General features: G+C 40.6%; 1 protein-coding gene across 5 annotated transcripts in view; it reads right to left on the minus strand.

The window, feature by feature from the left end:
* The window catches only part of KCNH5 (potassium voltage-gated channel subfamily H member 5), a 403943-nt gene that overhangs the window by 341579 nt on the left and 47894 nt on the right, over window positions 1–14470 (minus strand). For all 5 annotated transcript variants that reach the window (XM_056545666.1, XM_056545665.1, XM_056545664.1 and 2 more), the window contains 2 exons: window positions 7856–7962; window positions 791–919 (listed from right to left, as the gene is read on the minus strand). In XM_056545666.1, coding sequence (XP_056401641.1) covers window positions 791–919; window positions 7856–7962 — 236 coding nt within the window. The remainder of the gene's footprint in view (window positions 1–790; window positions 920–7855; window positions 7963–14470) is intronic.

Genomic DNA, 14470 nt, shown 5'->3' on the forward strand with positions numbered 1-14470 from the left:
ATATGTATTCTGTCTTGCCCAAGTCGTGTAGGTTATAGTATTAACAGGGGCCCTTTTATTGTTTTATTGTTCCATGCCTATTAGTACACCCTGTTCATTTGTACACTTTGAGACATTGTATTGTAATCTCTGCTAACTGTATGTTCTATGACATTATAAAATAATAAAAATTGCTTTAACATAAAAACCTAAACAATACTGTTAGTAATTTCCTGATGACACATTCTCTTTAAGGAGAACATTACTGAACCATTGACTTAACTTATTTGTTGGATCAGCAAGAACTCAAGAACCATTCCCTCCCTCTATCAATCGAACTATAATCTGAGTCCATCTATACAGGACAGCCCTCCTCCTGTACACGGCTCTGTACGCACTCACGCACTACAACTATATGATACTGTTGATATACCAAGACTTGATTTAAGTTTTTTTTTTTCGTTCAGGGTCAAACCTTTTCAAAGTTTTTTAATTTTTTTACATTTTTGTTACAAATTATCTGAAATTTATTAATTGAATATAGTAGAATTTCTTAAAGTAGTGCAGGACATATCGGACAGTATTGCAGTGCTACGGCAGATCTCATGTCTTAGTAACTTCAGTTATACGATATGTGCTATATACACAGTATTGGTAGCTGGTATTTAGTGTTATATGTTGTATTTTCACCAAGGTATCGGTAACTAACTTGCCATGGAACATGTAGACAATGGTTTGGTATGAGTGAACACTGCACATGCTGTATACAGACACTTCAGACAGACATGACTAATTGCAACAGAACACTTACCTCGTGTAGATTCATCTTCAATCGGTTGCTTGAATAACGTGATATCTTTAAAAGTACAAAGGAATAAAACAACCTTGTCGTGTTCATTTCTTATTGGAGCAATCTGCATATAAAACCAAACCGGGGTTCCTGTGAAGATGGAATTAAAAACCATATGAGTTCATGGAAGAACCAAAGATGCAAATAATATAATGCAATTAAACAGTCATCTAATTGTAATTTTTTTTTTTGTAAACTTTTCTTTCTATGAATTATGTGATCAGATTGAGAAATGTTTGTTTAGTCTAAAAGCCATTAACCCATATTTTAGTAAGCAGGACTATGTACCTCCTACAGCGCTGTGCACTAACAAAAAAAAGGTTATCTCCACCAATCCCTGCTGCGGTCTCTGTCCAGTCTTCTTTCTCCTTCCAATGACTTTCGTGCCCACTCAGCTAATCCCTAGGCTGCGCAGGCAGTTCCAGTAGGCACAAGACATAATTGCAAGGAGAAAGAAGAAGGACAGAGCAGGGACCAGACGACTTGATAGCAGCAGCAGGGGAGCAGTGAAGGTAAGTATGCAGACTTTTTTATTTTCAGTGAGGCGTATGGACTCTGTTCACTGCTACATGAAATTGGAAACCTATTGGGATATAATAAGGGTCTATAGATCCTGTAGGCTCCATATTACAGATTTGTAGAACATAAACACATCATATGGTTATCGTGTGCATATGACCCTAATGTCTCATGTCACTTTTATATCATTGGCTACGTTGTCAAATGTGAATTCTTATTGTGAATTCCTGTTTAGATCTGGGGTCTATCCTGGAAATTAAACTTATTGTACATTTGTAGGAGCAAACAAGAATTTCACACTATGAGCATTTGCCGCTGATCACCCATGTTTATTAGCTTATTACTGATCTGTACTTCATATTGTTTAATGAGGCCTGGTTATGACTGCAGCTGAGACAAGCTATTTTATAGCAATGCACGTGAATGCACCGCTTGGCATTAGCATATATGTTTATATGGATTGTAGGCTATGCCCATTAATACAGGAAACAGCGGAATGGAGCGGAATTATACAGCAAGAAAGTCTCATGAAATCCATTAACAGTAAATGCTTTAATAAGTATTGACGTAGAAATTAACAGCCCAATAACCTGCTTTATCTCCGTTCATGTTCTGGCTTCCCAGGTGGACCTGAATATTGATTTTAATGAGTGGAACTTTAGCTGAAATCAAGCTAGAACGTCTTTATAAGTCTTTATGGTGAAATCTAAAGCATCATTCTGGGGATTTCTGAACATGTTTTCAAAGTGGATCACTATTCAATGCCATTATCTGAAGTTACTAAATATAAAGCCTTATGGCAGGAGTATGTACTATGGAGTCATATTTTCACTCGGTAGAACATGTACAATGCAACAATGTGCAGAGGGTCTAACTTTATACCTGCATTTAACCATCATTTACATACTCTATGACAGACATTTATCAAGCGATTTAGTTACATTTTTTTTACTAAAAATGTTGCACAAATGTCGCACCTGCGACTACGCGACTTTCCGTGCGACATTTTGACTAGAAAGCGAGAAAAGCAAGTTTTCCAAAACTTAACTACGTAGTAATAATTTTAAAATGAACTACGGGTAGTCTGGAATTTATTAACTGCGACAGTCGCAACTGCACAAAACAAAGTCGCAACAAGGTTAAAAATTGACTAAGTTTACTCCAGCTCAAACATGGAGCAGAAAAAGCTACTACCAAAGTAAAAAAGAAAAAAGTGCTTACGTGAAAGAAAATTATCAACAGGCTGAAACCAGTTGATAAATAAGTCACACATAAGCAAAAAAAAAAAGTAAGGAAAAAATTACTAAAAAAAGGAATACATAAGCAAACATTGATAAATGTCCCTCTATATCACCGGAGGAATTATGTTAACTTCGGGGGCCCATACCAACCACTCCCACCCAGGGCTTGAGTCCTGCAGGAACGCACAGGAACGGTGTTCCTTTGCTTTTTCCAGAGGAGGAACGCCGTCCCTGTTACACTAGTCCTGCAGGACTGACCTCTGAATTATTCTTACCCTCCCTCCGTCTCCTCCCCTGGCATGGACTGCTAGATGCTGGAGATGTAGGACCTGTGATGATGTCACCATCACATGTTGGGGGCGGAGCTTAGCTGTGGAGGAGAGGAAAGATCGTGGTTGAAGGACCTGAGTGATGCTGTGGAGGAGGCGGGGCTGAACTGGAGGAGACATGTCACATGTCACCCCAGTAAGGTAATTATATGGAAGGAGGTTTGTATGTTTGTTACAGTGTGTCACCCCAGAAGTAAGGAGATTACATGAGGAGGGGGTTTGTTTCAGTGTGTCACCCCAGTAGTAAGGTGATTACATGTGGAGGAGGTTTGTTACAGTGTGTCACCCCAGTAGTAAAGAGATTACATGAGCAGGGGTTTGTTACAGTGTGTCACCCCAGTAGTAAGGTGATTACATAAGGAGGAGGTTTGTGTAAGTGTGTCACCCCAGTAATAAGGAGATTACATGAGGAGGAGGTTTGTTATAGTGTATCACCCCAGTAGTAAGGTGATTACATGAGGAGGTTTGTTACAGTGTGTCACTCCAGTAGTAGGGAGAATACATGAGGAGGTTTTTTTTACAGTGTGTCACCCCAGTAGTAAGGAGATTATATGAGGATGGGGTTTGCTACAGTGTGTCACCCCAGTAGTAAGGTGATTACATGTGGAGGAGGTTTGTTACAGTGTGTCACCACAGTAGTAAGGAGATTACATGAGGAGGAGGTTTGTTACAGTGTGTCACCCCAGTAGTAAGAAGATTACATGAGGAGGTTTTTTACAGTGTGTCACCCCAGTAGTAAGGTGATTACATGAGGAGGAGGTTTGTTATAGTGTGTCACCCCAGTAGTAAGGTGATTACATGAGGAGGAGGAGGTTTGTTACAGTGTGTCACCCCAGTAGTAAGGAAAATACATGACAAGGTTTGTAACAGTGTGTCACCCCAGTAGTAAGGAGATTACATGAGGAGGAGGTTTGTTTCAGTGTGTCACCACAGTAGTAAGGTGATTACATGAGGAGGAGGTTTGTTACAGTGTGTCACTCCAGTGGTAAGGAGATTACATGACAAGGTTTTTTTTACAGTGTGTCACCCCAGTAGTAAGGAGATTACAAGAGGATAGGGTTTGTTACAGTGTGTCACCCCAGTAGTAAGGTGATTACATGTGGAGGAGGTTTGTTACAGTGTGTTACCCCAGTACTAAGGAGATTACATGAGGAGGAGGTTTGTTTCAGTGTGTCACCCCAGTAATAAGGAGATTACATGAGGAAGAGGTTTGTTATAGTGTATCACCCCAGTAGTAAGGTGATTACATGAGGAGGAGGTTTGTTACAGTGTGTCACTCCAGTAGTAAGGAGATTACATGACAAGATTTTTTTACAGTGTGTCACCCCAGTAGTAAGGAGATTACAAGAGGATGGGGTTTGTTACAATGTGTCACCCCAGTAGTAAGGTGATTACATGTGGAGGAGGTTTGTTACAGTGTGTTACCCCAGTACTAAGGAGATTACATGGGGAGGAGGTTTGTTACAGTGTGTCACCCCAGTAGTAAGAAGATTACATGAGGAGGTTTGTTACAGTGTGTCACCCCAGTAGCAAGGTGGTTACATGAAGAGGAGGTTTGTTATAGTGTGTCACCCCAGTAGTAAGGTGATTACATAAGGAGGAGGAGGTTTGTTACAGTGTGTCACCCCAGTAGTAAGGAAATTACATGACAAGGTTTGTAACAGTGTGTCACCCCAGTAGTAAGGAGATAACATGAGGATGGGGATTGTTGCAGTGTGTCACCCCAGTAGTAAGGAGATTACATGAGGAGGAGGTTTGTTACAGTGTGTCACCCCAGTAGTTAGGAGATTACATGGGGAGGAGGTTTGTTACAGTGTGTCACCCCAGCGGTAAGGATATTACATGAGGAGGAGGTTTGTTACAGTGTGTCTGTCACTCCAGTAGCAAGAATATTACATGAGGAGGTTTGTTACAGTGTGTCACCCCAGTAGTAAGGAGATTACATGAGGAGGAGGTTTGTTACAGTGTGTCACCCTAGTAGTAAGAAGATTACATGAGGAGGTTTGTTACAGTGTTTCACCCCAGTAGTAAGGAGATTACATGAGGATGGGGTTTGCTACAGTGTGTCACCCCAGTAGTAAGGAGATTACATGAGGAGGAGGTTTGTTACAGTGTGTCCCCCCAGTAGTTAGGAGATTACATGAGGAGGAGGTTTGTTACAGTGTGTAACTCCAGCAGTAAGATTACATGAGGAGGTTTGTTACAGTGTGTCACCCCAGGAGTAAGGAGATTACATGAGGAGGAAGTTTGTTACAGTGTGTCACCCCAATAGTAGGAAGATTACATGAGGAGGTTTGTTACAGTGTGTCACCCAGTAGTAAGGAGATTACATGAGGAGGGGGTTTGTTACAGTGTGTCACCCCAGTAGTAAGAAGATTACATGAGGATGGGGATTGTTACAGTGTGTCACCCCAGTAGTAAGGAGATTACATGAGGAGGAGGTTTGTTACAGTGTGTCACCCCAGTAGTTAGGAGATTACATGAGGAGGAGGTTTGTTACAGTGTGTCTCCCCAGTGGTAAGGAGATTACATGAGGAGGAGGTTTGGTACAGTGTTTCACCCCAGTAGTAAGAAGATTACATGAGGAGGTTTCTTACAGTGTGTCACCCCAGTAGTAAGGAGATTACATGAGGAGGAGGTTTGTTACAGTGTGTCACTCCAGTAGTAAGATTACATGAGGAGGTTTGTTACAGTGTGTCACCCAGTAGTAAGGAGATTACATGAGGATGGGGATTGTTATAGTGTGTCACCCCAGTAGTAAGGAGATTACATGAGGAGGAGGTTTGTTACAGTGTGTCACCCCAGTAGTTAGGAGATTACATGAGGAGGAGGTTTGCTACAGTGTGTCACCCCAGTGGTAAGGAGATTACATGAGGAGGAGGTTTGGTACAGTGTGTCACTCCAGTAGTAAGAAGATTACATGAGGAGGTTTGTTACAGTGTGTCACCCCAGTAGTAAGGAGATTACATGAGGAGGAGGTTTCTTACAGTGTGTCACCCCAGTAGTAAGAAGATTACATGAGGAGGTTTGTTACAGTGTGTCCCCCCAGTAGTAAGAAGATTACATGAGGAGGTTTGTTACAGTGTGTCCCCCCAGTAGTAAGGAGATTACATGAGGAGGAGGTTTCTTACAGTGTGTCACCCCAGTAGTAAGAAGATTACATGAGGAGGTTTCTTACAGTGTGTCACCCCAGTAGTAAGGAAATTACATGAGGAGGAGGTTTATTACAGTGTGTAACCCCAGTAGTAAGAAGATTACATGAGGAGGTTTGTTACAGTGTGTCCCCCCAGTAGTAAGGAGATTACATGAGGAGGGGGTTTGTTACAGTGTGTCACCCCAGTAGTAAGATTACATGAGGAGTTTTGTTACAGTGTGTCACCCCAGTAGTAAGGTGATTACATGAGGAGCAGGTTTGTTACAGTTTGTCACCACAGTAGCAAGGAGATTACATGAGGAAGAGGTTTGTTACAGTGTGTCACTCTTATACTCCGTAGGCAGCTGTATGCCTGTGGCCTGTAAGAATCCTGGTACCATGCAGGATGTCAAGTTTTAGCTTGGACATTTCGGTTTATTTGTTTTTGCGCAAACTGGGGGGGGGGGTGGATGTATTAGAAATCTTGGGTGAGTTCCCACACTTTTTTTTTGGCAGGACTTGACCCCTGCTCCCACCCCACAACCACCATCATCTAAACACAAGTTATATTAAGGAATAAAGACACAAAAAAAAGGTATGGAGGATTGTTCAGTGAGTCATTTAATTGTTTTAAACAAAGTTACTAAGACCTTGAAGATTATTAAAAAAAAAGAACACATGGTAAAGGATGTTCTAATGCCTTGGAAATGTAACTTGGGAACTACAGAACAAAATCACCATGTCTGTAACCCTATGTTAGGGAAACCCCTAAAAAAGAGGTTAGCTATTTAGGGGTATCTTCTAACTATTTGAGGTAGAATATCTGTTGGCACTTAAAAAGGATTTTTCCACGATCATAAGTTATACCCTATCCTCAGAATGGGGGATAACTATCCGATCACGATGGTCTGACTGCTGGGAGCTCCCATGATCTTGAGAACATGGACCCAAATCTCCTGGCAGATGGAACGCTGAAAGGCACATGTATGTAGTTTCTCCATTCATCCTCTATGGGAGCTGCAGAGATAGATGAATGATGTACTCCACTATCTCAGGCAGCTCCTATAGAGAATGAATGGAGCGGCAGTGCACATGTGCAGTTCGCTGTTCCATTCTGATGGGAGATCTGGGTCCTCGTTCTCAAGATTGAGGAGTAACTCTGAAATCAGACTTTCCCACAGTCAGATAGTTATCCCCTATTTTGAGGATAGGGGATACCTTATAATTGTATTTGGGTAAAAGGACAAAACTATCAACCAAAGCCGGTGGTGCAGGCATAAGCCACTGGGGACCACCCATATGATGGTAGTTTAGACAGCATGAAAGTGATGACATGTTCCCTCTAAAAACTTTATTAAAGGTTATTAAAGATTGGAAAAAACAATCTCCCGACACAGTGCCGCACCTGTCCACAGGTTGCGTTTGTTTGGTATTGCAGCTAATCTCCATTCACTTTTATGGAACTGTTATGGAAATAACAGATGCAACCCACAGATAAATGTGGCATTGTTTTTGAAAGAAAGTCATGTTTTTTTCTGATTCTGGACATCTCCTTTAATTTGAATTGAAGTTTTGGTATAATAGGAAGTAAAAATAACACCACTTCAAAATGGATGGTAGATACAAGTTCACTTAAAGTAAAAACAAAACAAAGAGGAAAGGGAGGGGGTATATTGGATATCCAAACATTCAAACTGCATGAAACATTGGAAGGAAATGGTACCGATTATACAGGCGAGCTGGTATCCGGTAATCACACAATTGCTGAAGTCTATGTAGCAAACACAATGGACTATATACGTACTGCTTTTCTTGTACAGGAGGACTTCAAAGCAATTTGACTCATAGTTTTCGAAAGTCTGCCTGATTTTTTCAATGGTCTTCTTATCTGTCAATTCCCCATACATGAAGCTGTAGAAGAAGAGATATACACACAAAAAAAATTATCAGGAACGCAGAGGTTGCAAATAGCGAATTTGGACAGTAAAACTAATTTTATTATTACATTACATTACGTTTCATCCATGAATCCTATTTCATTTCAGCTCCATCCAGAATGGGTAGACTGACTAAGTGCTGGGCTATGCAATAAATCAAAAAAGTTTAAACTAAATTTTACCATTAAGTTTAATAGATTTCGCATTGGTTTGGATTGTGAGGCGCCTTCAACAACTACTGGCAGATACTCAATGAAACAGCTCTTTCTGCTTATAAAACAGCAACAATCCGTTCTATGCACATTTAGGGGCTATTTATTAACATGTGACTATTGGTATTTTGTGTCAGTGCAATGCACTAATATATGCCCTGTGCAACAGGTCGGCATTTATCGAGACACCTGCACCTTTTAAAAAAAATGCCGGCTAATGTTTACGAGTGACTTTTGGTTGCACAGATTTGCACAGCAGGCCAGGAAAAAAAAGACCCAGCCTGCTGTGCATTGTAGAAATACTCCATGAGTCAGGTGCAGTGCGCTCGGCTCACAAAGTGTAAGTTATGTAGCACACTGATGTATACTGTACAAGAGCCTGGACTTTCCTCACTTTAATGACAAGAATCCCTTCTCTGTACTAGTTGTGCCCGCCATTATACAGCCCTGGGTGCAGCTATGGCTGACCAGCTGGCATACATCGTATACCTCCTGCCCAGCCATGGAAGAGTTAAGAAGTGATGCTGTGCAAACAGTACCACCATTCTATAGAGATCGCTGGATACTGTGTCCCCCCTCGCAGGCTGAGCACTCTGCATCAGCCCAGCAGGGATTGAGTTAACTAGCATAGCTAGTTGACTCCTTGGTGGCTATACAGTATACAGCCATCCATATAGATGGCTGTATATTGTCTATAGTGTGGGCAGATGTCCACTTACCCTCCTTGTTTCTGTCTAGCCATCTTCTTCTGTATCTCCACCCTAGAGGGGGGACTACAGATGAAGATACAATAGAATACAGTCAGGAACAAGGAAAGGTAAGTAGGGCTGTGTTCTCATACAATGTTTTTAATGTTTTCATGCCTTTTTTTATCTTCATTTGTAGTTCTGCCTCTAAGGACCACAACGCCATCACTAAAGGTGGATGTCTGCCTATGCTGTATAGACTATACAGCCATCTTTATAATTGGATGTATACTGTATAGAAAAGATAAAGAAAAAGAAAAATAAGACTGGCACTGCTTCTAGCTGTACATAAGGATCTAGGTGTGCAGATGGCTGGCTGGTAGTTTCATGTAGAGTAGTGGTGGTGCTCTGGCTAGGTACAGTATGGTACAACAGAGATATGAAGAAATAGAAATAGTCGGCAACTCACCAGTGCTTCTCACTCTTCTTTATTGTAGATAATACTCACATAACACAGACAACAGAGAGGGACACAGTTGGGGGGGGGGGGGGGCCCTTCCACATACCCCCCCCCCCAACTGTGTCCCTCTCTGTTGTCTGTCTTATGTGAGTATTCTCTACAATAAAGAAGAGTGAGAAGCACCGGTGAGTGGTTGTATACTGTATAGCTCCCAAGGAGTTAAGTAGCGATGCCCAGCATCGCTAGTTAACTTGTTCCTAGTACATGAACTGTGCACATCACAGAACATCACATCCTTATATTCCCTGACAATTCACCAGTACTTGCTATGAAACTGGTTAGCTCTCTACTATACATGCAGTTTAGTACATAATGGAAATTGTTGTTTTGAGGTTTTCTAGATCCCCTTTACCTACTGGGCTCCTGTGTAGCTGCACACAAGTTTCATATATTGTATATCTACCCTTGTGGCAGTGTGTAAGTCATATCTCACTATCATGGACTAGGTATAATCTCATGTATTGTAATATCATATCATCTCTCTTTAAGCTTTGTTTATACAGTCAAACACCTGTTCCCAGGCACGGCACTGGCAGTATTTTGCTGGACTCGCATTATGCTTGTTGTGCATGTGTGATGTGTTTGCTTAATGAATCCCTTGCCAATCTTGTTTATATATCATTATGATGCCTGTGCCCTGATTATTGGCTACTGGGGACGTACATCCAAGTTAATTGGGCATCACATTGGTGCTGTAGGACATGATTTGTGCAGTTTTGCAGAGAGGTCTTATATACATAATTGATATTGATTCTATGCTGTGGCAACATGTACATACATAGTGTGTAGGCGAAACATTAAGGCAAAATGTAAAATGCCCAGAGGTGAATGTAGCATAAGCAGTATAGAATGGAAGGGAGTTTTTCTTTTTTAAATTCTTCATGTTTTAACTGTGAGTGAAAACATTCTGTTTGGTATCCAGAGGCTAGAAAAATATATCCTGATCATGGCCTGTCTCTAATAAAGGCTTTTGGAACATAAGAAATCAGATAGGTTTATTGACTTGTCTGTTTCCAGATCTCTGATAGACTGCACCAAGGAGCAACCATACACATGTGGCCAACTCCATGCCAGGAGTGTTAGGAACAGTTTCCCGCCTTAATGGATGACACTTTTTTTTTTTTTTTTTTTGTAACATAAGACTAGAAATCTTCTTTATATCCATTCATAATAAGTAATGCTTAGTTGACCATGTCCCTTAAAGGGTTGGCGCAACAGCATTCATGACCTATCTACAGAAAAGTTGACATGTGTATGATTGCTAATGGTCCCACTGCCACTACATGCAAGAGAACAAACATCACAAGTGCATCACAAGTAAATGAGCAGTTTGTGGCTGCCAATCCGTTCACTTGTATGGGACTGACAGAAACAGCACACAGCTATTGTTGCACTGCTCTGACGGCCCACAAAGGCCCACAAAGGATGAATGTAGCAGCTACTGCACATGCCCAGCCAGCTCCATTGATTCAGGGCTTTATTTTGACTTTGTCCCCAGGTATTTGTCCCCTGTAGAAAGGGGTTAACTTACCCAGATGGGAAAACCCCTTTAATACAAAGTTGGTGATATTAGGTTGAAATTGATCCAGTGCCAAGGAGCTGAAATAAGTTTATGATTAGAGGAATTTTAGGTTTTAAACATGCTGCGCTACTTGTGGTTGAATTCCTCATATGCACATCTAACACCCAAACCTCTGTCATAGCTTTATTAGTAAAACTTATTATTGCTAAAAGTGGGTATTGGTATGGTTGAACGAGATCATCAAGAGTACCATAGGAGCCTCTGTTGGGCACAGGGTTTGCTAAAATTATGGGGTGCAAAAGTTTGGCAGAAGACAACCCTTTTTGGAGATTACTTTGGAGCCAAATACCACAAGGGTCAATTCGTAATCTGATGCTTCACGTATAACCAAGTAGATCTTTTTCCTATGCCCAGTGGCCCTCATTTACTAAGAGTGGAGTATAGTTTTCTTTGTGGATTTTTGTTTCCGACAGGTATTTTTCCATGGTATTTACAATTGTATCTTGTATTTGGACATTTTCCCAATTTTTTGCTTTTTTTACACATGGTCTGAGCTGTCGGGTTTTCCATAAAAAATAATACATTTGTAGGTTTCTTTAGAAAGTGTAGGTTTATTTTTTTTATTTTTTTTTACACGCCCCTTTTCCCTGATGGCCACGCACATTTGAAGGGTTTTCTAAGTAAAGTGGAGAGTTAGTAGAGTTTTTGGATTTTGTGTCAGAAATTCTGTCAGACAGCACAGGCGACACAAAAAAAAAAAAACCTACAAAAACTACTCAGAAATTATACCAACAATTATGAGGCAATGAAAAATGGACCTGCAAATGTTCAGTATAGATGGAGGATGATCCTGGTTGTGAGTAGCACTGGAGAGTCATGTATCATGTGAGTAAAAAGACCAAACAATTCTGTACAAATCTAATTTCAAAGCTGTTTCTTGTTTTTTTTTTTTTTTTTACAAGTAATCTTCTTGTCACTGCAGATATTAAACTCTACAAATGAAAGAAAGTCTACAAAACTAAACTGTATCTTGAAATAGAACAGCCGCATCTATATAAACATCCTAGAGCATAAACCATGAGTAATAAGGCAAATGCAGTAATAATCTCAGGCAAAATAAGACATAATGTTCAATATATTTTGGTGGCGCTGACCCAAGAGTTATTAGGTTTTTTTTTTTTTGCTAAATCATTAGATAAATACATTTTAACTATATCATGGCTGGTAGATTGTCCTCCTCTGGAATTCTTTAGAGTTCTCCAAGTTCCCTTTTCTACTAGTGATTTCTACTGCATATGTCAGATATTTAGCAAATGCTTTTATTCAATTGCCCGTGCCACTTTTATTTTTTTTTTATGAATAAAAGGATGCTGGCATAGACCCATGAAACAGGGGGACATTAACCCCTTCAGGACGGAGCCCATTTTGGCCTTAAGGACCGGAGCGTTTTTTGCACATCTGACCACTGTCACTTTAAACATTAATAACTCTGGAATGCTTTTAGTTATCATTCTGATTCCGAGATTGTTTTTTCGTGACATATTCTACTTTAACATAGTGGTAAATTTTTGTCGATACTTGCATCCTTTTTTGGTGAAAAATCCGTAAATTTGATGAAAAATTTGAAAATTTAGCATTTTTCTAACTTTGAAGCTTTCTGCTTGTAAGGAAAATGTATATTACGAATAAATTTTTTTTTGGTTCACATATACAATATGTCTACTTTATATTTGCATCATAAAATTGATGAGTTTTTACTTTTGGAAGACACCAGAGGGCTTCAACGGTCAGCAGCAATTTTCCGATTTTTCACAAAATTTTCAAACTCAGTATTTTTCAGGGACCAGTTCAGGTTTGAAGTGGATTTGAAGGGTCTTCATATTAGAAATACCCCATAAATGACCCCATTATAAAAACTAAACCCCCCAAAGTATTCAAAATGACATTCAGTCAGCGTTTTAACCCTTTAGGTGTTTCACACGAATAGCAGCAAAGTGAAGGAGAAAATTCAAAATCTTCATTTTTTACACTCACATGTTCTTGTAGACCCAATTTTTGAATTTTTACAAGGGGTAAAAGGACAAAATTTTTACTTGTATTTGTAGCCCAATTTCTCTCGAGTAAGCACATACCTCATATGTCTATGTAAAGTGTTCGGTGGGCGCAGTAGAGGGCTCAGAAGGGAAGGAGCGACAAGGGGATTTTGGAGAGTACGTTTTTCTGAAATGGTTTTTGGGGGGCATGTTACCTTTAGGAAGCCCTTATGGTGCCAGAACAGCAAAAAAAAAACACATGGCATACCATTTTGGAAACTAGACCCCTCGGGGAATGTAACATGGGATAAAGTGAACCTTAATACCCCACAGGTGTTTCACGACTTTTGCAAATGTAAAAAATAAATAAAAAATTTTACCTAAAATGCTTGTTTTCCCCCAAAAAAATTATTTTTAAAAAGGGTAATAGCAGAAAATACCCCTAAAAATTTGAAGCCCAATTTCTCCCGATTCAGAAAACACCCCATATGGGGGTGAAAAGTGCTCTGCTGGCGCACTACAGGTCTCAGAAGAGAAGGAGTCACATTTGGCTTTTTGAAAGCAAATTTTGCTCTGGGGGCATGCCGCATTTAGGAAGCCCCTATGGTGCCAGGATAGCAAAAAAAACCCACATGGCATACCATTTTGGAAACTAGACCTCTCGGGGAACGTAACAAGGGGTTAAGTGAACCTTTATACCCCACAGGTGTTTCACGACTTTTGCATATGTAAAAAAAATTTTTTTTTTTTACCTAAAATGCTGCTTTTCCCAAAAATTTTACATTTTTAAAAAGGTTAAAAGCAGAAAATACCCCCCAAAATTTGTAACACAATTTCTCCCGAGTACGGCGATACCCCATATGTGGCCCTAAACTGTTGCCTTGAAATACGACAGGGCTCCAAAGTGAGAGCGCCATGCGCATTTGAGGCCTAAATTAGGGATTGCATAGGGGTGGACATAGGGGTATTCTACGCCAGTGATTCCCAAACAGGGTGCCTCCAGCTGTTGCAAAACTCCCAGCATGCCTGGACAGTCAACGGCTGTCCGACAATACTGGGAGTTGTTTTGCAACAGCTGGAGGCTCCGTTCTGGAAACAGTGGTGTACCAGACGTTTGTCATTTTTATTGGGGAGGGGAGGGGGGCTGTGTAGGGGTATGTGTATATGTAGTGTTTTTTACTTTTTATTTTATTTTTTGTGGTAGTGTAGTGTAGTGTTTTTAGGGTACAGTCGCACGGGCGGGGGTTCACAGTAGTTTCTCGCTGGCAATTTGAGCTGCAGCAGAAAGTTTGCGGCAGCTCAAATTTGCAGCCCGATACTTACTTTAATCCTCCGCCCATGTGAGTGTACCCTGTACGTTCACATTGGGGGGGGGGGACATCCAGCTGTTGCATAACTACAACTCCCAGCATGCCCGTTGACTGTCGGTGACTGCTGAGAGTTGCAGTTTTGCAACAACTGTAGGCACACTGGTTATGTATCACTGAGTTTGTGACCTAACTCAGTGTT

This window comes from Hyla sarda, chromosome 11 (genome assembly GCF_029499605.1).
Source record: "Hyla sarda isolate aHylSar1 chromosome 11, aHylSar1.hap1, whole genome shotgun sequence".
NCBI lineage: Eukaryota > Metazoa > Chordata > Amphibia > Anura > Hylidae > Hyla > Hyla sarda.